This window comes from Apostichopus japonicus, chromosome 1 (genome assembly GCF_037975245.1).
Source record: "Apostichopus japonicus isolate 1M-3 chromosome 1, ASM3797524v1, whole genome shotgun sequence".
Lineage (NCBI taxonomy): Eukaryota > Metazoa > Echinodermata > Holothuroidea > Aspidochirotida > Stichopodidae > Apostichopus > Apostichopus japonicus.
Genome location: NC_092561.1, coordinates 13,682,747 through 13,708,793, shown reverse-complemented (window position 1 = coordinate 13,708,793; position 26,047 = coordinate 13,682,747). Strand labels below are relative to the sequence as shown.

At 38.8% G+C, this 26,047-nt stretch overlaps 2 protein-coding genes across 2 annotated transcripts; one reads left to right on the top strand and one right to left on the bottom strand.

Moving 5' to 3' along the window:
• Positions 1–7,404: 7,404 nt before the first annotated feature.
• Positions 7,405–18,623, bottom strand: LOC139968067 (ribosome biogenesis protein NSA2 homolog). The gene is made up of 9 exons (XM_071972408.1): positions 18,467–18,623; positions 16,680–16,747; positions 15,144–15,209; positions 14,581–14,634; positions 13,469–13,704; positions 12,667–12,761; positions 10,712–10,852; positions 8,853–8,904; positions 7,405–8,289 (listed from the first exon to the last, which is right to left on the bottom strand). Exons 1-9 carry the CDS (start codon positions 18,467–18,469, stop codon positions 8,222–8,224), a joined length of 783 nt encoding a protein of 260 aa, XP_071828509.1. The 5' UTR covers positions 18,470–18,623; the 3' UTR covers positions 7,405–8,221.
• A 1,050-nt stretch (positions 18,624–19,673) lies between these two features.
• On the top strand, positions 19,674–24,966 carry LOC139968073 (N-glycosidase Npun_R5314-like). The gene is made up of 3 exons (XM_071972421.1): positions 19,674–20,042; positions 21,286–21,437; positions 23,550–24,966. Exons 1-3 carry the CDS (start codon positions 19,898–19,900, stop codon positions 23,757–23,759), a joined length of 507 nt encoding a protein of 168 aa, XP_071828522.1. The 5' UTR covers positions 19,674–19,897; the 3' UTR covers positions 23,760–24,966.
• The last annotated feature ends 1,081 nt before the right edge of the window (positions 24,967–26,047 follow it).

Genomic DNA, 26,047 nt, shown 5'->3' with positions numbered 1-26,047 from the left:
TCTGTATTAGAAAGTAATAACATGAAGTTCAATGGTACAGTATAAACAGGTGCGGACATCGAGCCCAGCCCAACCATTTTGTGTTAGGGTTTAAATATTTCTTTTGGGTAAAGTGTGAAAACAGATATTTTTCCGGGGTTGTTGGAACAATTGTACGCACACAAAGTCGGCATATCTGCTAGATATTATTGATATGAATATATTTAGGTTTTCCATTTTATTTTATTTTCATTTTGGAAACTATGAGAGATTTGTTTTACTTAACCCCCGCGAAAAGTCGTACCACTCATTGCACTCAAAATATTGCGCTTCAGATAGGAACAATGATTTCCCTGCCCAGTGCATTGACTTTTTCAAAGATAGTAAACGTTGGCCGTATCGGGTAAGCCCCGGTAGAAAATAGCGTGTGTGCGCTGCTTGGATGATATATACCCCCCGCGAAAAGACTCACTGCATAGCTGTCGATCGTTGTTCATATTCTCTATTGCAATAACCAGGTTCGGACGTTTTCCAAGGTTTTCCAAGCCTGCCGCTATGCCCGGAGTTAACTCGTTGAAACGCGGGTTCAAATTGCAGGGCTTATCTGCGGTTACAGTTTTTGCTCCACCTTTCCGTGCTTGAAGCAAGACCGCGTTCGTGGGACCGGGGTATTAGGGCAGTTCCTCAAATATTACAGAAAGCACAACAGGAAAATATAAAACTTTTACTATGGCCTCAGGTAACATGTTAAAATTGTTGTTTTTACAAACGTGTCAAGGACAAATGGTTTTGAATGTCTTGTAACCTAGGTTACTCTGTTATTTTATATCAAGTGGAAAAGAATATGTTTTGGTTGAGCTATAAGGAATTTCTAAAAAAAAAACAGAAAAAGGAATAACTAATATTTACAGACCTGCACTGTAACTGACGTCATCAATTTAGCCATAAAGAACATTCCAGAGGTTTAGCATATTTTTGAAGGTAACTGTCTTGGAAACTGGAATTTTTTTAAATCTCATAGTCAGTCGTATATGGCATTCTGAACTTGCTACAAAACCCCTAAATAGAACACTGGAAAACAATACAAAGCAAAAATTAATTAATTCAGTGAAATGGGGAGGAAATTCCACATGTGGTTTGACTCGTTTGAGTGCATAAGTTTCGAATTGTACAGGGAACAATTAAAATGATACAAACAAATTAATAAAAGATTACAAAATTGGGCCAAACCCTCGACCTTTTCCAAAAGGATTTATCAATTAAAACCGCTAACAACTTTCACCCTTCCGTATCACAATATTGACATTGCTGAATCAATACTAGCTGGGTGTTAACTTCATTATTACCCCAAGGATGCCTGCAAATATACAATTTAACAAATTCTCATAACAGTCTGTACATTGTCACCAAATGCAATGTCTTTCGTAACATAGGCGTAGGACGCGGGGGGGGGGGATGCAGCCCCCAACCCCAAACATTGTGAAAATTCGGGCAATGTGCTGAGAATTTTTTGGGCACCTACTGAAAGAAAAGTAATTTGCAATGTGTTTTTCAATGGTTAAACAGATATTACTATCATCATTATTATTGTAACGACTTCCCCATGACATCCCCTGTTTTGATATGGACGTATGCAGAAAACAAACTAGAGGAAGGCAAACAAAGTTAACAGTCCACATAATTATCCAGTAATCAGGTTTACAATAAGAAGAATTAACCAGCTAAACCGTCGGAACTCAAACGGTTGAATTTATTTATGAACGAGAGAGGACACATTTTGAGGTTTGTCGTGAGTACTTTATTTTTTTTAAGGGCGCAGGTGCCTCCCCCCCCCCTCCCGTCCCCTTCAAAGAAATTATTGGCTAGGAAAGGATTCGAACCAGTGTCATCCAGCAGGTCACTGGTTCGAGTCCCGTCCTAGCCATTAATTTCTATGCACTTTTCCAATTGTATTAGTTTAGCTGGAATAGACGATCGGTTCCCTCAAATATAAAACTACTAATATATGTAAAGTAACCCAGAATTCAACTAGCATGATGTTATAACTGATTAGTATGCACTATAAATGTATTCATGACGCAATTGATTACAACAATGGGTCATTGTTAACAAGAGATAATTGTTTTTAATTTATCAATACGTGTGTGTGTGTGTTTTTGTTCTTAACTTCAAATTATTCAAATCTTTCAATAATCTTTGGAAACGGTAAGTTGGACAGTAATTCTAAAGTTCTACTTCATGCTGCTGTATTAAACAATGTATGGATTGTTGCTGGGAAATAACAGGTTAAGTTCTTAGTCGGCAGTGTACATAGCCAATGTCTTCTTGTCGCCGTTATAATAATATTAATGGAGGGAGGGGTGAGGCGCAAAGGGGGAACGGGTCCTTTTTTTCTAATCTAAATTATGCGGAAGTCTAAAAAATGCGGGCACATTTATATTAAATACGAAGTGCCACTTTTGTTAGTAGGAAAGTATATCCAAAGTATATATCCCTTTGTCGAAAAATTAATTAAAATGCGATTAATAGTAAGACCTTTCAAGTACTGGAATTTGGGGAACGGAATGGAAAGAGTGTTCGTATTCTTGGCCCCCTCCTCCACCAATTTTTGTCAAAGGCACATAAGTCATATTTGCACTACCCGTCGAATTTTGTGGCAATCAGCGTCGCCCCTGCTTATTTAAAAGTTGTATTATTTAACGTCTCTTAACTCGTCTCAGACGATGGCGCAAAGAACACGCGGTTGTGATTCGTCGGAAATTTACCACAAGAGTGCCATTGGGCGTGGCGTCTGACTTCGAGATAATATTAACTGGAACTGAGCCAACTTAAAATTCGGGTTGACTTTTTAATGAATATTACCCTTTATAAAAGTGGGCATTTACCAGCTATTTCAATCATTTTGCAACATTCTACCGTTCCTTTCAACGTTCGCTTTCGAAAAGATCTGTAACTAGTCTGAAGATGAAGGTCGTCCTCGCCATTGTGCTGTTGTTCTCGGTGCTCGCTCAGAGCTACTCCTGCCGAGTGTGCCCGGTGTTTTGGACGCAACTTCAGGGTCACTGTTACAGGTAAGTCTAACTTAAAACTCATTCACTGTAGTGAAAGTGCTACACGCAAGGGGGGGGGGGAGGCAGTGGCGGAGCGTCCATACAGTCAGGGGGGCGAATGCCCCCCTGACGGACTCAAATGGACTGCTGGCGCCCTTTTCAGCTTTTTACCACTTTTTACTTATTCGCGATTATTCACTTTTTTATTGTGCTCTCATCTACCCATTGACATTTGTCACATTATCTACAAATTAGAAAGGCTCGGAAAGGGTCATTTCCAGCGATCTGGGGAGTATCTTTACTCAAAAAATGTCTGTACGCTCCGCGCCAACCTGTGGTGGCGCTCCGCTTAGATAGTGTCGAAAGCGCCCCTGCAGACCATTCTCGACCCCCTGATCAATACCCCTATAGCTTCGCAACTGCTTCTAACACTCTGGTGAGTTACATTATGCATATTCAATTTAAAAAAAAATTCTATTGCATTTCCAAAAATGCATTGCTATATTACAGGCGCGTATCCAGGATTTTCAAACCCGGGGGGCGCGAATTACTATCTAAGCGGAGCGCCACCATCGGTTGGCGCGCAGCGTACAAGAAAATTTCTTGTTTTGATACCCCCCAGATCACCGGAAACGGCACTTCTCAGGCTTGAAATGACCAACCAGATGTACACTTTTTGCCTGAGAACCAAGTATTTCCTAATAGTTTTTCCCATCCATAACCTTTTTGAAGATTGTCAACCCGGCACACATCATGTTCGACCTGATCGCATCTCCTGTGGGTCTTTGCTTTTGTAGGTGATTCTACGTCGCGGCCCACAATACCCGTCAACCCCACTTTTCAAGGTTTTATGCCCCGTATTTGTTTAGAATTTGAAAATTCACATTTCTCGTGAATAAACTCACTTGAAAACATACCCATAATGTTGTAAAAAATGTCATCTATGGACAACCAATATAGAAAAACTTCCTTCAACCCCTAACAGACCGGTCAAAATTGCACGAGTAGAGGGAAGTGTGATGCAGAATGTTGGTCAGAAATTTTCGAAAATTCAGACACAGTTAATTTATTGGTGCATGTACAAATAATAAAACCTCTTATAACGGCTATTATAAAACTTGGTTGAAGGAAATGAAAAAATAGCAGATATTTCCGAAAACCGAACACTACACACATAGGCGTAGGAGGCGCGGCGGCAGTGGCGGAGCTAGGGCTATTGGTCAGGAGGGGCGAGAATGGTCTGTAGGGGCGCTTTCGACACTATCTAAGCGGAGCGCCACCACTGGTTGGCGCGTAGCGTACAGAAATTTTTTGAGTAAAGATACTCCCTAGATCGCCGGAAATGACCCTTTCCGGGCCTGCAGATAAACGAAGAATAAGGTGTCATCGCCAAATTACACCAACAAAATGTGACAAATGTCAATAAGTAGATGAGAGCGCAATAAAAAAGAGCTGAAAAAGGCGCCAGCAGTCCATTTGAGTCCGTCAGGGGGGGGGGCATCCGCCCCCTGACCGTATGGACGCTCCGCCACTGCGCGGCGGGGGTGCAGCCCCTAATTCGCCATTACTAATGTAAAAGAGAGTTTTGACATAATTGGACCTCCATGCTTTTTATACATCTACATGAGACATGTCGTTGTTTACATTAGCATCCCGCGGTATACTGCGCAATTTTAACGGACCGTACGGTACATGATGGCATGCGATGTAATAACCGATGCTTGCTTATATGATATTGACAGTAACACGTTGAACGCGTGCGAAGCGCGCGAAAATTTTTGGTTATTTTTTCAGGCAGGTCGGACAGTTTTGAGGCTTTTCATCCTGGAACGCCATGTTCATGCTCACTGATATGATGTGATATCTGCTGTTTGCGTTACATATTCGAACACGCGCGTAGCGAGGAATTTGCCAAGAGAGGGGTGAAGCCTGTAGGCAATTTATCTAAGCGTAGCGCCACCATAGGTTGGCGCGAAGAGTACAAGAAAATTTTGGCCGAAAATGCCTCCCAGATCGCTGGAAATGGCACTACCCAGGACCATTTGTTAGCGCGAAGCGTACAAGCAAATTTTGGCCGAAAATGCCTCCCAGATGGCTGGAAATGACACTTCCCAGGCCTTGTAAGTTGCATCTAAGCACTTTCTACTTTGAAATTACTTAGCGATATCATTTAAAAAAATGATGAATGGGGGGGCGGGCGGTAGCCCCCATCCCAAATTGCGTCATGTTCCCCGACGACACGGTCGAGTTCGAGACCAGCCACAGTTGGTTTCATAGCACAATTCTACACACGCGTTATGATAGACCATATATAGTATATATATAGATCATTAGTGAGAGAGGAAAATGGAAACGTCAAAAAATGGAGTTGTCGGTGTAAGGGGTAGGGTGAGTCACACTTTTACGAAATCATTGATCCGTCACTGGCTACCGTTCAGCGCTGTAATGATGTCACTGTTTCTCTTTCTCTTCCCGGTGTCTTCGCATTTTTCTTTTACTCCCTCCTTTTCTCCCTTTTCTCTCTTTCTTCTTTTTCTTTTCCCTTCCTTCCTCTCCTCCTCCTCTTTTTCCCCCTCTTTTTTTCCTTTTTTCTTCTCTTTTTTTTCTCTCCTCTTTTTCTTACCCGGGGGGCGCGCGCCCCCAACGCCCCCCCCCCTGGATACGCACCTGTATTACATTGTGACTTTTCAATAAGCAGAAGCCATTTATAGCCTATACTATGAATAGTTAGTATAGTTTTAATATCCCATAACCTAACCCATCCTTTCGTATTTTGACATATTTCATTAGCTTTCATGCATGTATCGATCGCGTGTGCAGGGACTTTATAATGATTTCACCTCATTTTGTCTCGAAAGAAAACTTGTTCCTTGTTTCCCAATTTCCACATTGGATATTGCAGTGCTAGTATGCATTTTTTCCTTGAGGGTGGGGGTGGGGGACGTTGATGGAGTGATGTGTATACGCAAATAAGATAATACAATAAGAGTTATAAAGGGTACTAAATATCAGGCTGCATCAGTCCAATCGAATTTCTGCAAAGTGCCCTTCGACATCGGTGTCCCCCCAGATTAAAAGTGCTTCCGCCGCCCTTGTCTCTACCTGAAGAGTGAGACGTATTTTGGCTCCTGGGTTCGATCCCCGGTGACGGCAGTTTGCTTTTGCCGCCCTCTCATATGGTCTCTTGCTTTCATTAGAAACTTTAAGTATTAAAAACGAGCATTATATATCAACAGCTGCCCTGGCACAGCGGTTGTGCTCTCTACCTGAAGAGCGAGGTGTATTTTGGCTCCTGGGTTCGATCCCCGGTGACGGCAGTTTGCATTTGCCGCCCTCTCATATGGTTTCTTGCTTTTAAATATTAGAAACGAGCATTGTATATCAACAGCTGCCGTGGTGCAGTGCTCTGTACCTGAAGAGCGAGACGTATTTTGGCTCCTGGGATTCATCAAAGCTTCTCTCCTTGAGACACTATGTGAACATTTCCAGTTTGACCTCTGGTGACCTACTATGACCTTTGATGCCAGCCAATCACTATAGCAGCCGATAGCTCACTATGTTGCATGTACATGCCAAGTTTGATGTTTTCAAACTTCGTAATATTGAGTTATTGTTTTACAAGGTTTTCCAGTTTTACCTCTGACGACCTCAAATGACCTTTGACATCCCTGAAAACCAGTACGGATCGTCAAGCTACCACACCAAGTTTGAACAAGTTTCCTGCAACTTCCACTTCTTGAGATATAATGTTAATGTTTTGGGGACCTTGATCCAAGCTGATTTCAAATTTCCCTGCATTAGATATAATCAGTTACAGTGGGATGCGCACAACAGCAGCCAGCACATTAGTCATGTGACAGGTGCAGGAAACAAACAAATATAGCTCACTGGATAAAACACCCTATGGCTAGTATATGAAGCTTGATTCTCTCATATAATACAGAGGGATTGCCCAGGATTTCCTGAGTGCCGGGTATACTGATCGCCGTCCTGGGGGAGGTGTCTTAGGTTTCGATTTTTGAAGTTGTATACAAAGCTAGTGTAGTGTGATACTGCATGCTGCAGATTAAAGCCACGCCTACTCCATATCTCCGCACCTGTGTTTACGTGAACTTGACAAATGGGAGTAAACGAGGATACATGTGGCCTAATTTATGTTGAATATAATCATACAAATGTAGGGATTTTAGGTGATAATAGTGCTGGGCGGGATTCACGATTTTTAAGACGATGCTGGGCGGTAATTTTTATTGCTGGGCGGGGCAGCCCAGCGTGGGCACATCCCTGAATACATACTACGATGAAAACAGCAATTGTACACATTCAGAAAACACCAGAAGACAATGACAGGTACATGTTTACTTGTATCTTTTAATAAGGTCAGTCTCTCCATGACTGCTTTAATAGAAGCAACAAAGAAATATAAAATTTGATTTCATTTGTTGACATTGTACTATGAATATTCAAATACCATATGTTAACCAGACAATTCCTGCAAACTTCAACTCTGGCCTCTTTTCGTAACCTTTGACCTTCTACTTCCATGTCTAGGGCTTGTTCTTGACCGTTGACATGCTCAAATACAAAAGTAACCACTCAATGTTCCTTTTAAATGCCCTTTTGGTTCCTGACTGCATCTCAATGGATGTTTAATTAATTGGGCTTTGTGCATGAAACCCATCACTTTGTAGTGAAGTCTTATTACTGCTCTAACTTTTCTAAAGAACAGTCACTTTCATCAACCCCTTAAAAGTTACTCAAAAAAGAGGATAAAAAACATGAGACCCTTACATACAGTTTAACATATGGGATGCTGAGCTTCCTCATGTGTCATGGTTCCAACAGCTTTTCTAGTAGTGACCAGTTTTTGCAATTTTAACTTCTACAGTAACAAGTTCACTGAGATATCAGCAAGGGCTTGGCATAGCCCTTGCACAGTCTGCCCAGTTAGTGGAACTTAAAATAACCCCGCTACTACTACTTAAAACTTTGTTCTATAGACAACAACATGATGAGGAACACAATATCCGAAGGTCAAAGCTTTTGTTCATTCGTGGTTGTGAAATAAAGCAAGGGAGAGTCAATAAGAAACCATGAAAGAGTTCAATGACAGTTTTACTGAGAGTCCTTGTATTCTTTGACTCCTCCGGTCCTATTGGTCCTGCTGCCTGTCCTCTCCTGTTTGTCTCCCATCAGACCAGTAGCACAGCATTAATACAGCCATCATTTTCAGGATTATTTGTGACTTGTGCAAATTTACCTGCCAAGGAAAAGACAAAAACTATGACTCATTGTTGTTGTGTTGGAAAATTGTAATCCCAATACCAGGTACCAGGCATCTCAGAATGGATGATGTCATCAGGATATTTCAGCTGGACATGCCTTTGTTTTTCTTTATCATTTTTCAATCATTTATCCACACAGGAAGAGCATATTTAGACTACAGAAAGGATACGTTTTGATGACTGATATTCTAAGAACTGTACAGAGAACTTTCACATCTAAGCAAACTTTCCAAAAATATCAGGTTTTAAGGTTAAGTTAGGTTAAGTTTTAAAGAAAAGCTTCCAAAAATCATTTGCCTACAGTACATTATATCACTGAAACCTTACTGTATGGAGTAAGTTAAAGGTTTAGCCAGTCAAATTGGTTACATTCAATCAAGTTATTCAACCATATCTCAAGTTAGGAACATATAAAATTGAGATGGGCTTTTCAACTAGCATTGTGGAATATATTATTTCTCTTCAATTAGGTTTCACATTGTTTTGTCACCAGCAAGTCCTGTAAAGGTAGTGGATGAGTCTTAATTGATATACTTACCCCATATAACTTTTCCAGACTGTGTGACCAGACCTAATTCACTTACATTTACCTGTAAATTGGAAAGGAAACACAAGGGTGATTTTAGGCAGAAATATCATAGTCCAAGCAAGAAATTATTGCTATAATAAATGTTTCTTCAGCTATTCCAGTATACATGCTATTAACCATTAAGTTATTATAAATCTTTGGTATGCCCCCTTGGAACTAAATTGATGGTGGTGACATTTCCCCATTGCAGACCCAAACTGTAATGTTAAGCTATCCTCTTAAAGGAAGTTTATAGTGGCAGTTTATTGGGTGTATGGAAAATCCATAATTTTTTCATCCTAGTTCAGGGATTTTTCATCCTATGCTTCAGGAGAAGTGAATTTTTGAACCATGCACAAACTTAATCTTATTTATTTTGAATAGTGGAGAATGATGAGTGCTGTTACTTCATGGCGGCACTTTGTTTTCGAGGGCTGCAGGGATGCTATCATTAGCAATCTACACTGTAGTGAGGAAATTTTAAATTTCTGAAAGTAAAATATTGATTAAGAATGAAATTTATCGGTGAAGTTGCAAGTTAGCAATCTATTGAAGAGTAACAGCGCTCCAGAATTCTCCAACTCGGTTTTCTTCATAACATGTTGTTCAGATATTTGTTATTTGAGTGATTTTTAATCACAGCCGTACGAGAAGTCTGTATGCATCCCTGTGTATTGTATCAAGGCCAAGCTTAGAGTGAGATCTGATCGATCCTGACCAATGCGTCGCACTGACATCACGTTTCGACGTAAGTCAGTGTTAGATTCAGATTTTCTGGCAGGATGGGCCAACCTTTCAACCACTCTACCACAGAAACTAAACTTCATCGCAGGGCAAGGATTAGGGCGATACAAGGACAAAAAATGATTTGACCGGAAGGACTGGATCCCATTTTTCACTAAAAAAATTCCTTTAATACAAATTTCTCTTAACTAAACTAGTTCTCTATGTAAAAGTAAACCAGCATTGTAAGCTTGTTCTTTGATGCCATTATACTATCATGTTTGCCCACCGAGATTTGTGTTGCATCTTATGAACTGACGTTGTGTTCTGTGTACTTAACCAGCAACTGTACTACTGGTTGAACCTTAGATGTTTCTGAAAATTGTGAACATAGTATAGAAATACAGCCTGCACAGACAGCAGTGTATGCTAATGGGTCCAACCTATTCAAAGTTAGTTTCATGCCTTTAAGGCATTGAAGACTCGCCCCAAACAGCGTGCCGCGCTCTGAAAAAGTTAACTTTCTGTTGCTTGCAAATGACGTTTTACTCTTGTCGCTATAAAATGCAGACAGTAATGAAACGTAATACCTTGTTATCTTTTATCTAGACCTGAGATGTTCATGCTGCTATGTACACTGTGTTGTGGGTATTGACCGTAGCTGTATGTATTGACTGTACACTAGTGTCAAATTACCGACGGTAGCAAGCTGTGTGTTTATTTTCTGGGATCGATGGTGGTGTCCAACACTTCTGTTACAACTCATTCGAAACTAGGTCAGATCACCGACATGAGATGTTTCTTTGTGCAAGAGTCTTCACACCTTTTAATTCATCTTTAAACCTTGTCTACTGAATTGATCCTAAGATCAATCCACGGCGGCTGAGGTGAGTTACTTGAGTGTGCTGTACAGTCACAACTAACGTATTCAAACATTTATGTCATGTGCAACGAACGATGTTTGACCATTCCAAGGCCACATGCTACGGCAGCATAAACTAATCTAAACATGCACATTTTCACAGAATGACTAAACTTGTTTGAAAAACCATAGTTTCTAATTAGAGGGCACATTTGTATCCGAGTGTTTTGAAGAACAGTCTTACCTCGATAACTGTACCCTTTGTTATAACTCCTAAAGATGTGTACGTCGGTGAGCTTGGATTCTTTTTAACACCGATCAGAGGCAGAAAGAAGGTAGCTTTTAGTTCAGGGTGAGTTACATGTGCATTCTTGAATCTTAGTGCCTGGAAAAAAGAAAACGTTAATATATTTAAATATTTAATATCTTGAAAGCTGAATCCCAGGAGCCTTGATTGAGAGTGAGACTGATCATACTTGAACTCTTGATCACGATTAAATTAGTAGCATTAGTCACTGTTAAATGTTTAAACACACTAGACTACAAACTACAATATATGTTAATGTTCCTGGAGACACCACCAGTTTATCTGGAAAAAGAAAGAACAGTTACCTTCAAAATACATCCCTTGGATTTGAAATCAACTCATCATTAATCTAAACAAGTTGAGACTTTAGTGCTGCTTGTGTAACTTTGTCTAAGAATGGTACACTAAGCATACATGTATATCACACACAGCCAATCAAATCTTATTAACTGTCTTCCAAGGTTGACCACTTATGCCACCCAAATAGTCCAGATTGGCATTACAAGTTAGAACATGAGTCAGTCAAGTGAGACATATCTACTCTACATACAATCAACACTGTATTTAGAAGACGAGCACTGTTTGCTATCTTCTTTACAGGTTAAATTAGCCTCTGAAGAAGATCCTGCTAGGAACCTGTAACTTTGACATATGCCTGAAAATGTGTACAGTTATACTCCTTGTTTGGCAACACAAAGAACTAGCTGGTTATATATAATGTAGCTAGCTAACATAGAATGTCCCTGATCAACTGTAGCACACCTACTAGCCAGATGTATATCATGTAGCTAGCTAACACAGAATGTCCCTCAGGATCAACTGTAGCACACCTACTAGCCGGGTGTATATCATGTAGCTAGCTAACAAGGAATGTCCCTGATCAACTGTAGCACACCTACTAGCCGGGTGTATATCATGTAGCTAGCTAACATAGAATGTCCCAGATCAACTGTAGCACACCTACTAGCCGGGTGTATATCATGTAGCTAGCTAACATAGAATGTCCCTCAGGATCAACTGTAGCACACCTACTAGCCGGGTGTATATCATGTAGCTAGCTAACATAGAATGTCCCTCAGGATCAACTGTAGCACACCTACTAGCCGGGTGTATATCATGTAGCTAGCTAACATAGAATGTCCCTGATCAACTGTAGCACACCTACTAGCCAGATGTATATCATGTAGCTAGCTAACATAGAATGTCCCTCAGGATCAACTGTAGCACACCTACTAGCCGGGTGTATATCATGTAGCTAGCTAACATAGAATGTCCCTCAGGATCAACTGTAGCACACCTACTAGCCGGGTGTATATCATGTAGCTAGCTAACATAGAATGTCCCTGATCAACTGTAGCACACCCACTAGCCGGATGTATATCATGTAGCTAGCTAACATAGAATGTCCCTCAGGATCAACTGTAGCACACCTACTAGCCGGGTGTATATCATGTAGCTAGCTAACATAGAATGTCCCTGATCAACTGTAGCACACCTACTAGCCAGATGTATATCATGTAGCCAGCTAACATAGAATGTCCCTGATCAACTGTAGCACACCTACTAGCCGGGTGTATATCATGTAGCTAGCTAATATAGAATGTCCCTGATCAACTGTAGCACACCTACTAGCCGGGTGTATATCATGTAGCTAGCTAACATAGAATGTCCCTGATCAACTGTAGCACACCTACTAGCCGGGTGTATATCATGTAGCTAGCTAACATAGAATGTCCCTGATGAACTGTAGCACACCTACTAGCCAGATGTATATCATGTAGCTAGCTAACATAGAATGTCCTTGATCAAATGTAGCATACCTACTAGCCGGGTGTTTATCATGTAGCTAGCTAACATAGAATGTCCCTCAGGATCAACTGTAGCACACCTACCATTGGGCGAATGAATCTCTCATACTTGGGCGGCTTTCTGGTAAATCCTTCACCAACATAACAGACCTTGGTTACCATTCGTTTCCATTGCTTTGCTGTAAAATAAGAAAACATCACAGAATCGTAATAACATCCCACATATACCAACAAAAAAAATAATCAATCATATTGAATAAGCCCTTGCTAAAACATCTTCTGAAATCTTATAACATACCAGTAAGGGAAGATTTTCATTGACCTTCCTTTATCTGCTAAAGGAAGGTTACGAAGCTTCCAGCAGTTTCTTATTACTTGTCTATGATGTCTGTAAAATTTCAACAGTGTAGACCTACTGTTATTTCTTATTATATTGCCAATATGCTCTTGGAACCAAGACTTTATGTTAATTCAATTCAGTCATTCAAATCTCCTCCCTTGTGAAAACAAAGTATTAATGTAACAGCATATAAGCAAAATGCTGTGAAATATGGGTAAATTGCTATACAAACTGTGTAAACATATGTGACATATTAATACACAATAACCTCTTTACTTTATAGTCCGAGGAATCTCATTCTTTTGTGATCACAAGCAATAAAGCACATCATTGATCCAGGTTTGCATATGCTAAAGGCTATGTAAAGTTAGCAAATTGCTATACAAGTGCAAACAAGTGTTCGACAGTTTTTTACGCAGTAACCTTAGCGTGTTTTGTACCAATGGCCAAAGTTCAGAACCATCAAAACTTCTGCACAGACTTAAAAGTACTCAATTATTCTCTGCTATCACTAACATGGATCATCAACATAAGTTTGATACTCACCTCTCCTTTTTCCAGTTTTAAGGACTTTGAAAACTTCATTTTCTGACACCCCTCTGACTTTTGGAATTGGAACATCCCACTTGCCAGCCTTCTCTTTCCTCTTCTGTTTGATCATGTTAGAGAGGACCTTGGCTCGGCTCTGGCCCTCTCTGTCCAAGAGATAAGCTGGCACAGCGCCCTCGGGAACTTCATCATTGTCCTTCTTCTTGGTTTTGCGCTCCTCGTGCATCTTTATGCTGCCAAGGGAGATAGTAGTGTGTACTGTGACTAACAATATAGAAATAGTAGTGTGTACTGTGACTAAAAATGGAGATAGTAGTGTGTACTGTGACTAACAATGGAGATTGTAGTGTGTACTGTGACTAACAATGGAGATAGTGGTGTGTACTGTGACTAACAATAGAGATAGTAGTGTGTACTGTGACTAACAATGGAGATAGTAGTGTGTACTGTGACTAACAATGGAGATTGTAGTGTGTACTGTGACTAACAATGGAGATAGTGGTGTGTACTCTGACTAACAATGGAGATAGTAGTGTGTACTGTGACTCATAATAGAGATAGAAGTGAAAGCAACGTTGCTCAGCTATATGTAGCAATGATAACCATTTACATTCTTCTTTCTCTCACATTGTCTCAGCAGCGATGTAGCTTCGCCGGTTGGCGGCAATCATCATCAGCTGGGACTCACCAATCAGAACTTATACCTTACTCACCAGCACTATTGCAGCAGGACTGCCATGACTAGCTTCTTGAGAGAATTCTAGACATTTGATCACAGTGACTGGCATTGGCCAGAATGCTGAAACATGGTGACCAGCACTTAACTTGTCCTGGTTATATTCACTGGACGCCACACATCTTATTGCAGTTGCTGAATACAGTCATAACATATAGTTCTGATGCAGTAAATCACTTTTTAAGTATTTGAAAAAGCATGACCTCACTTCACATGAGGAAACTTAACAGCAAAAAGTTGGCATAGAGTATAGGTAGTTGTTCCCTTCTACCTTCTTGGGGTAACTTACCAAACAATCCCTTTGAAATAATCATTTCTTGTGGTAATATACCACACAGTCCCTTTAAAATAATCATTCCTTGGTCTAACTTACGTTTTCTTCATCTGTATCTTCTCAGCATGACGTTGCTTGTGGTACAGTTTGGCCCTGAAAGACGACAAAATGGTTATGCACTCGGATGCCTTTGTAAAGCGGTTCTTCACAGACAGATTAATCTTTGATGCATAGTTCTTAATACCTATGAAAGCCTTGATTGCAGATGTAACAATTAGAAGCAAACGCCATTCAGTTACCTTACTGGACTGACTCGGTTGCATTTCAAATTATACTTTGCACCAGGCACATTGTTACCTTTCAAAGAGAGCCATACATTTTTCAAACTCCATGAAATCATCCATAACTCCCTGTTTCTGAATCAATAGATGTTTGTTTGGAGCCAAAATTCCATAACATGGGTTTCTTGTTGTTACTGATGATCAATTAAAACTGAATCTCAACTGAGTACTCAGAAATTTCTCTATTTTCTTTATTCAGTGAATTATCGACGGCATACCAAAGAAAAGGGAATTGCATACAACAGTTAATACAAGTGAACAATTTGAGATATTGTTATATAATATATTATATGTTATATTGATATATTGTTATAAATTTACTTGATTCCAGTCAGCATCCTGGCTTTATGTGATCTCTTGTGAGGCTCCCTTGCTTCCCTCTTTCGTCTGAGGAGTAGAAAAAGGAAAATATTGACACATTGGAGAGGTAATTGATATTGCAAAGTTCTACTTCAGTGAGAGAAAGGTGTGTGCGTGTTTACATACTTTATTCATGATCTATAAAGTATATTACAACATCCAATACATACAGTGATTTGAGGCTGACAGAATTGAAACAACAGGAAAGGTCTTTCATGCTGCTGAGTTCATCCACAGACCTATTTTATCCTGTTGAGAAAAGTGTCTTTCCTTTCATCTCTACAGTGTGAAATACTGTAGTATTATGGTTGCAAGATATGATAACATATCCATGATTTAACTTAAACATCCATTTAATTACTGTAAGTGACATGAGGCTGACAAGGTCGGCAATTAATAAGCTTCCCAAGTTGAGGGTCTTTATGATCCATAGGATTTGAAAGTTTCCCATGCTGGTGGTCTTTATCCATAGGAGTTGATGTCTTTATTATGCTATCCGACTAATCAAAACATTTCTTGTGTAAAGTAGTTCACAAAGTTCTGCAATGTCTAATATTTTGGAACAAGCATAAATTTTATTTCTAAACAGTGCTGGGAACAAAATGGGAAAATGCTTGATAAATTCTTAATGCTACATAAATGCACTTTTGTGTTGAGTTGGAGTTTTGTGTACAAAATCTTTGTATTTTCAGTGCTTCAATGGAAGTTACACACAGGGTTCGATGCTGTTTCTGACCCCTGGTTTGTGAGTTGGCAGAATGACGACTTCTCTTGCATTAGTTTCCGCCATTTGATAAATGCAACTTTACGACCGGGTGGTTTTTGAAGGACAGCAGGAAGATATAGATGGTTGACAGCCAAAATGATTTAAAGATTTATTTTTCAGGAAGGATCACCTTCAGCATTACTTGCATATTGACTTTTTAAAATTACTGACATTTTACTGCATGTTTAAAATTGTAACATCAATTCTGGTTAACTTTCTAATCAAATATTACTACTCCTTGTTTTCGTGTTGGTCAATGGGTTTAAAAAGACAAAGAACACACACCAAAGTATGAACATAATATTTGTCCCCTCCCGATTACAGGTTCGAGCCCTGGCCAGATCATTACGTTGTGTCCTTGGGCAAGGCGCTTTATCTCCATTGCCTCTCTTCACCCAGGTGTATAAATGGGGACTTGCGAGGTATATAACTTGTAAATATAGTTGTGTGAGCCGGTTTGTGGCTGCACCCTATGGGAAGTCCCCCGGGGGACACGTGATTGTGTGGTGCCCCAGGAGAGATTGATTGAATTGTGCACACTTTGGTGTGTAGGTGTGACAAGTTACCAATTACCAGGGTTAAGTTGTAAAGTCGTGTGAGAAGGCCTTGGCCCTGAACAAGACTGTAAACCTAAAATTATAAAATGATAATTATAATCGTGTGGAATCAGCTCCTTACTCAACTGGCTGTTGAATTGTAAGTACATTTTCTTAACAAAAAGCAAAACTTACTTTCTTTCATGATAATCCAGTCTGTACCCATGCCTCTTCCTGTGAAGTTCAATATGCTCATTTTGAGGCTGAAGATAGGAAAGAAGGAAAATTCAACTTACATCTTTGATCTTCTTAAGATAAAAACTCCACTCCTCTCTAGAATTTAATTGCTTTCTAAAAGCAGATCCTGCTAGGATCGAAATATCAGATCCTTTTGCACTTATTGTACGTACTGTATAGTATGCCTAGGCCCTGGGCCTAATTGGATTTTTGAAGTTTGCCTAGTATTTTCTTTCTTTCACTCTACTGTAGCAAGTTTTCCAGTGCTCAAGGCTTGAAGGGTGCATTTTATTTTGAGCTGCCAAGCCTGTCATCTGATAAAGCCTTGTAGTATTTTACTCGCCATATAATTATTACATGCTTCACAATCTTACTTAACGAGATGCAACAGCTTAACTCAGGACTATCAATATACAAATTATTAAACATTAGATTTAATACACAAAGTTTCCCACAAATTACATTCCAGTACTTAATTTTCCCACTGATAAACTGATTAGTTTTTGTTTAGGCCCAGACAGTCATTCCATGCCAAATCACCAAAGCTTTAGAGTCTCCCAGTTGACCAATTACTGTATGATATTGCTGAAACTTTACATGATTGTGTCACACACAAAAAAGTCACAGAACATTTTAGCTTCACCAAAAAAGTGGTCATCCTTTTGTATGCAAAATAAATTGTCACTGCAATAAGCTACAAAATGCGGTTGTTGTCAACTGGGGTGTTACTAAAACGAATGACAATTGCGTTACACATAACGAATGACAATATTTTGTACACACTAAAAAATTGCGTTGACTAAAACGAATGATAATAATGACAGCACAGACATTTGCTTCAACCGGATATCACAGTTCAGACTTTGTGGGTATCTAGGTCTAGTAAAGTACGGACAAGATAAAAACGCACCTTATAGTAGGCGAAATTGTGAGTCTGATTTTAAAAAGTAAATTTAACGTCATTTTTCCGATATCAATTGTTACAAACTAACAATAATATAATCTTGAAACGGCTTCAGTTATCTTTCTATATAAATCTACAAAGGTAAAAAACACAGCACTCAAGCGCATTCTCACACAAAAACTTTCCCTGTGGTTTCTATCCGTAAATTACACCAAAACCCTGCAACCACGTAACATGCGATTTTCCTCAAATCGTTTTTGCGCAGAAAACCAATAACCGCATTTACTCCACGCCGTTAATCATTCTACTGTATCTCTTCTCAACACTGTCCTTCGTTGTCATTCGTTGTCATTCGCTGTCATTCGCTGTCATTCGCAAATGATAATTAACCCTGTACAAAGTCAATTGTCATTCGGTCATTCGCTGTCATTCGTTTTAGTTTGTCCCGTCAACTGGTGTGATTCTTGGCTAAAGATTCACTCTTCAGTGTCATAAAATTTGCAAAAGCAACATCTTACTTTTGTTGGTCAAATCGATCACCCCTCCACTTAAAGTTGAATTGAAATGGATTTATTAAGTTAATAACCTCAGTGAGCAGAAAATTTCACATACAATTGGACCTTTAATTTCGCAAAACTAATACTTGAAGGAACACGTAACACAGTGTGACTGTGAGGTGTGCGGGTCAGACTGTACTAGCCTAGCTTGTACGTGTAACGAGAGTAAAGGTACAGTATCTTTACGCTAACCGTAAAACTTAATTGTGCCTAAATGTTACGGATGATGCGGAGAATTAATGAAAAAACTGAATGAGACGTGTTTCAATTTGAGAAACAGTTACCATTTTGAAAGTCTTCAAGAACAAGTAAACAACGGTAGTTTTCTCCAACTATGATTTGTTAGTATAGCCTCGTGTGTTACCTCCGATCGTATTCGTGTGTATTCTTAGCGTACATATTTTGACGGCGCTATACTACAATGAGTTTAGACACGTGTGTGCAGTAAAAAACATATTACTTTACAGAGCGTTGTTGTACGGTGGCTTAGCATGGACATAAGGAATAAATAAGTGTCCCCAAATGTAAAACATTTTTGACTTTTTATCTCAAAAAGGTTTCTATCCTATGTCCCTATTAAGCCACCTTATTATTGTTGCAATGCTTACAGATTATTAGTAAACACATAAAGCTACCCCATGTGGCGATAGGAGTCTTGTAAGTGAGTTGGACCATTGGGCTGTTGCAATCTCAATCTCCGGATGTCAAGGTGATGCAACGTTCTGTTGTGATGTGACACATACTTAATTTGATATCTATCGAGTGTGCTTCATCGTGCATTGTGTACCACGATGATGATGCCGAGGGCACGTACGGGATGTTTAAACCTTCAAAAGTAAAAAAGTGCCCCATAAATGTCCATAAAAAGCTCTCTTTTGTGTTTTGGAAACAGTATAGAAATTATATCAATATTTACGAAGTTAGAAACGAGAATTTTTGATACGCATTTGCACAGGTCCAGTTGTAAGTTCGTTTTGAGGATATATCCTGTAGTCGGTTTGCCACTTTTACTTTAAGTCGAAGATGTTCCAGCACGGACGTTCGTAGTGTCATCTACAGCGACGCCCCCTCCCCATATGACGCAGATTGAATAATCTTCAGTCCCTCTGATTTTGTAATCAAGTTGTTCATAAACCATAATTATATAAACTGTTTTTGCCGTTGTCTTCTGCAGCGCTAAACCAGGATACGTGTCAAACACTCAAGTCAAACTTGCTTTCATGCAGCTTAATATGAATCAATTAATTAATCTGCGTATATAACTACAGAGCTGATGTGTAATTAATAACAATGGCACAATTTTTTAATGGTTTTATTATTTGCAAGGACTGTGATGGTATCATTAAAAGCCCGAGGATAGCTCGGGTCGCGGACTTAAACAGCTTGTACTGCATGCCATAAGTCAATCGTTGTATATGGTCGTTACGGGGCTCCGTATAATAATAGATTGCGCAATAAAATGCAATGAAGTCATAGAAATTTATACACAATCTGTGTATACCATGTTCTGTACACCCATGCAAGTATCAAGAAGATTGAACTAACACAGTGAACACTTGTAGTACAAAAGTAGAATTTATTCAACAAATGACTAAGTGGTGAGTTTGTGTATAGTATTTCGGAATAATGGCGCAATTTTAACCTGTAGTGTGAAGGTACACAACGCAGAAGTTCATCAGTGGTTTGGACGCAGCGAATCTTATCACGGCCTTAACATGGCAAGCAACAGCTTTTACGGCAATAACTTTACCTTTTTCTACACTGCTAAATCCCCATTTAGCCAATTTCATCCAGCTGACTTTGAAGTTTCGGGAGTCAAGTACAATTGTGCTGAGCAGTATATGATGCATCAGAAAGCAGGTAAGTAAATCAAGATAGCCTTTGTATTTACCATAGTTTATATAGCAGATGGTCTACAGTACAAGTACATATTTAATTTAATTCCACCCAGACCACCCTAGGACTTCTCGACCAGGGATTGAACTCCTTTTATTTTGATTTGACACTAATACATTCATCGCTTTACAAATTTTTACTTCTAGTATAGTGTATTTTTATTTGGGGGGGGGGGGGGAAATTATACCCACTCGTAAAAATTGTTGTCGTCAGGGTTATGCAAATATTTAGTACATAGTAATGGCAAAGTGGACCATAGAGGTTGGTATCAGTTTGGTAACGATTAGACTGTATAATGGTATCTATTTAAATGCAGCTAGGCTACATATAATTAACACTGGAACCTACTCTGGATACAACATTTCTTGTCAAGATTGACAATTGCTGCCCAAAACGTTGAAAAATAAATTCAGAATTTTTGTTATAAATGTACTGCAGGCAACAATCCACAGTGAAGTGACTTTTGAAGGACTTTCCCAATTGTGTTACTAACCTATGTTTTGTACTGACTAAGATGGTTAGTGAATAACGTTTAGGGAGCCATCTACTACCTCCATCAAATTTAATACCTTGGGTTTGATATGGAGTTACTGAACATTCAGTGGTGACAAGTATTTCAGATGTAACATTTGTGCCTGAGAGGTTATAAAAACAAACAACACTGTGGTTATAACAATAGGTATATTAAAGGCATTGACGACTCGCCCCAAACCGTCAGCCACGCTCTAAAAAAGTTAACTTTCTGTTGCTTGCAAGTGAAGTTTTCTTCTTGTTGCTCCAAAATGCAGACAGTTATGAAACGTGATACCTTGTTATCTTTCATCTAGACGTGAGATGTCCATCGCTGCTATGTAATGTACACTGTGTTGTTGGTATTTACCGTAGCTGTACAGTACTATGTATTGACTGTACACTAGTGTCTAATTACTGACGGTAGCAAGCTATGTGGGTATTTTCTGGGATCGATGGTGGTGTCTAACACTTTTGTTACACCTCATTCGAAACTAGGTCAGATTACCCGCATGAGACGTGCGCGAGTCTTCACACCCTTTAAGTATATGAGAATATAGGCCAAGGCATAAATACTTCCCACCTCATCCTACAGTTGTCTATATTTAGTTTGTAAGCACTTTCTTTGGATATTCTGCTAAAAATGACAATATCCCAGCCAATTCTTAATGTTGTTGCCATGTTTTTCTGTCTACAGTCTTATTTGGAGATGATGAAATTGCACCTCAAATTCTGTCAGCTGAGAAACCAGGACAAATGAAGGCACTTGGAAGAAAAGTGAAAAATTTTGATGAGCAAATCTGGAGGAAAAACCGAGAAAGGATTGTTAAAGAAGGAAATTTAGCAAAAGTAAAACCCTGCGGTAGCTACTGTAGGTTGCGTATATATACAGTATGTAGCCTGGCAGATTGCAACATCATCAACCTCTTGAGAGGATATCCAGTGACTATCCAAAGGTCATTTGTGGTCACCAGATGTCAAATTAAGAAATTGTATAAATTTAAATTTCTTCCATAGCAAAGTTTGGATTAACTTCATGTTTGGAATGTGGATCCAACTTAGTGAGTAAAAGAACCCGTTTGTTTTCTATTTAGGCCAAAGGTTATGTGAGGTCACCAGAAACCAAAGTCTGAAACCATATTAAAATCAATAACTTCAAAACTAAAGCTTGGATGAACTTTATACTTGGTATATGGATCAAATTTAGTGAGTAAAACTAAAGACTCAGGACTGTCTATTTGCAATGAGGTCAAAGTTCATTTGAGTTCACCAGGTAAAAGTCTTAAAAGCTTTTTTATTGAAGGTAACTTCAAAAACTAAACTTTCTCATAAGCTATTTATTTGGTATTTGGAATTATTATTTTTACTACATATGCTTTTTATTTGGTATATGGAATTATTTTTACTAAACTTTGTACAAGAATTGTGGTGTTCAAAGGTCATTATAGAGGTAAACAGATATCAATGTCTGCAAACTTTTCAAACAGGATATCATTAAATAGTAAAGCTTGGATGAAATATACACAGCACAAGGTATCTGCATCCACCTTGTGAAGTCTGAGAACCACTTTGTTTCCTTTGGAGTTCAAACTTCATTACAAATACTTTACACCCTGTAGGTGTTCAAGGTCTGAGTACTTGGAAATGTTTAAACTTTAAGGTTGGATGAACTTATGGTATGAGGATCCACCTTATTGGTTGCAATAATCCTACTGTAGTACTGTTGCTGAGGATATGATTGTTGACAAGATACAGTAGTTTCAGTGGGCCAGCTTGAATGACCATGATACTGTGTACAGTATGTGGAGCCACCTAAGTAGCAAACTCCACAAAATTGCCCCATCGAATTACGCACTAGATCGTCAAAGTAATGTGGTCTCTAAGTCCTTGTAGAAGTTCTCACAAAACCCTACCCATCACTGAATAGACCTGACAAGTTGGCCAATCATGGCCACCATCAATTTTCCATATTGTGACCAGGAAGATTTTTCACTATGAGAGTCTGAAGTTTAAAGCAGCATTTTGCGTTTGGTCGCCGTTTTCTTTTTTTTTGACATGTCCATCAAGTTTTTTACATATATCACAAAACAGCAAACTAAGATATCAGCCAAGTTTTTCCCTACCAACATCGCTAATTTGCGAGTAATTAAGGATATTTGCAGAGAATGAGAAAAGTATCCACAACAAAATTCCACATGTAAAATTAATCGCATACAGTACCCCAAACCTACTAGTTTGAATTCCACCAATCAGAGATGCAGGTTTAGTTATGAGCCGTTGCTAAAAATAGATTCAAGACTTTGCGTTGGCACAACCAGGGAGTTGTTATGGAACTCCCTGGTACAAATGCCATATAGACTGTACACAAATCAAGCTTGGTGTTGGATTAATAATTGGTCAATGACGTTCGTAGTGTTTAAATATTCATATTATGGGCGAGGTTAATTGGGATCCCAACGGAAAATATCTTGGAGAAAGACAAAGTTGAAAATTGCAAATTTTTCGACTTTTATGCCACCATTTGAAGTAAGATTTAAATAGATAAGCTAGTTATGTATGTCGTTATGGCATAGTGGAGTCAGTGAGGTTGAGAAATATCATAGTAAAGGACGCAAAATGCTGCTTTAAGTCACTTGTAAACAAACTCCTTCACTGGATACTGTAGTTACACAATTTTTGTATGTTGCTCAGGACTGGTACAGTAGGACTAAAGAGTTCTAAAATTGCCTCAATTGACCCAAGTTTTGCACCAAAAAGATGTTCTACATCAATGCTTTTTGGCACTTTTCCTGAAAAGACTATGGGGTATGCCACCCTTAAGTACAAGAGCCTTCCATGCACAGTTTACATTCAATGTGACAAGGAATCACTCTGCCTGTTGAATTTCTGGTTTATTATGCAAAAGATTGATATTCAACCAGCTTACAGTACTTGAGGTATAAGTATGATGTTTGGTTTTAGTTTTCACAGAACAACCATCTGAAGAAGGAAATGATGTCCACACAAGGTACGATGTTGGTGGAAGCAAGTCCTAGGGATACCATTTGGGGTATCGGTCTTGGAGCTAGCAACCCAAAGGCTCAGGATCCAAAGCAATGGAGAGGTCAAAATCTTCTCGGAGGGATCTTGACCGATGTCAGAGAAACCATTATGGCAGCAGAAAGTGGTTAATTCAACAACACCTTGGAATGTGTTCCCAATAACATTTATAAGGAAACGATAATGGACTCTATGTAAGGCTACGACTCTACGCTGTTTCTCACTCATGTAAAGTGGAAAAATTAAACCAAACAGTGTTGTAAAGTTAATATTTGTTGTTTTAAATCTAAAATGATGCTTGATATCAACTTCAGCTGCTCGAATCTTGTATTCATTTTATATTAATTCTTATCAATTTGGTCTATTGCTGAAATTTTGGTACAAAGAATGGAATATGCATTGTACAGTGAGGGACAGATGAAAATCCAAAATCATATGTTTTTACATAAATCTTCTCTCCAATTAAATCTAAAATTGAGATACTTTATAACATTATAGCAGAGTTTGAAAGTTGGAGTTTTAGAAAGGAAGTTTTATGAATAATATTATTTTTGTGTAAAAGTAAGTTGGCCTGACGTTCAACGACGCAGGATTTTCTTCAAAGGCTAAATGACAAGTAACAGTAACAGAAGGGACAAAAAAATGCACAGAATACAGACAGGTTCATGGTGAACACAAAGAGATAGATGTAAGGGGATTTTTCATTTTAATATTATTTTTGTACATAATTGTAGAAATTATTAAGTTACATGAAAATGGAACCCAACCATCATGATTAGACTATTTAATACTAATAGAGATGCCTGTGATGGCCAACTCTCCATAACGGCTAATATTGGCTACGAAGAAAATTAGATTCCATTTATCATTTCAGCATTCCTTCATGCACTACACTGAAGGCTTGATCAAGTATAGGATGACATCACAGACCCTTGTGTGCAGTATTTATCGTTTTTACATTTCTTCAATTCGTTTTATAGCTCTAGATGATACTTGGAACTGGATAAAATTGGTAATATTAACAACTTTTTCTCCTTCGGGTAGAATTGGTTTGTATAGAAATATTTTTGTACCTGATGTTACAGTAAGAATTTCATTCAAATTATAAAAGATTTGTTTGCGTGTCACCATGGTTTAAACCGAATTAATGACATTTTTATGTTAAATATTAACCTTTTTAAGTATTGAGATAACATTTTCCCAATAGAATATTGTATAGATTATTCCCTACACTTTGTTTAAAAAGACTAACTTAAAGTATATTTATATTTATATTTATTTGGAAATTTAATGAATATGAAATACAAACTGCGAAAGATAATACATACTTTGGATGATACATACTTTGGATGATACATACTTTGGAAGTAAATATGTGTTTTCAAACTAACCGTAGGTTAACTTCCCAGACTTTAGAATGTATTATACAGAGCAATACAAGGATATTCTGTGCGACCCCAAATTACCAATGTGCATAAGAAGGAGAATGTACAACCAATGTGTCATTCCAACAATGGCCTATGGTGCTGAAACATGGACCACAACCAAGCAGCTTGAGCAGAAACTCTTAGTTGCCCAACGAGCGATGGAGAGAAGAATGCTCAACATTACAATATGGGACAAAGTCAAGAACTCAACTAGAGCACCATTGGTGCAGAAGCTCATACCTTTGCGAGCTTAAAAATGTAGGGCCCACAAAACTTTATGGCCCACCAAATTTCAGGCCATTTTTCAGATTCCACCAATTTTGGGCCCATGAGGGATAACCCCCCCCCCCTCCGTTAGCAGAATCCTGGCCACACCACTGGCTGAAATTCCTATTTTCCCCCTTTAAATCCTATTTTACCCACTCTCTCAAACAATACCACTGACCTACCCTATTAAACTTTCTCCCCTCTACCTGAGCAGACCTGAAGCACTCCTTGCCAAAATTTTGGCTGGCTGCCTACATACCTCAGGCTCAAAGACTTCTAAGAATCGGCAAGTGCTGATTGGCTATAGGGCTCTCATGCTTCCAGTTCAACAGTTAATAACAACTCCCAGTCCTGCTTTAATTCCACTAACAGCCTCTGCAGAGCTTAACCACAAATGTAAACAAACACTGCAGAGACTGGGAGACAAATTAAAGGAGCTTTGGCAAAAGGTGAAGGATCAGATTTTTTTAAACAATGGGGATTAATTGTAATTAATTAACTTTTGACCAAAAATTATTAGGCATCACCTTATTCATACACAATCCAACAATCATCAGTTCAACTTTGAATATGATCCATCAAAATCTTGAGGAGATTGAGATATTTGAAAATATTACAAAGAATGACCCCCGATGACCCCTAAATGACGTTTGACCTCAATTTTCCGAACACCCCTCGTAACTGTCATCCCGAGGAACGTTGTGACCAAGTTTCATTATAACTGGC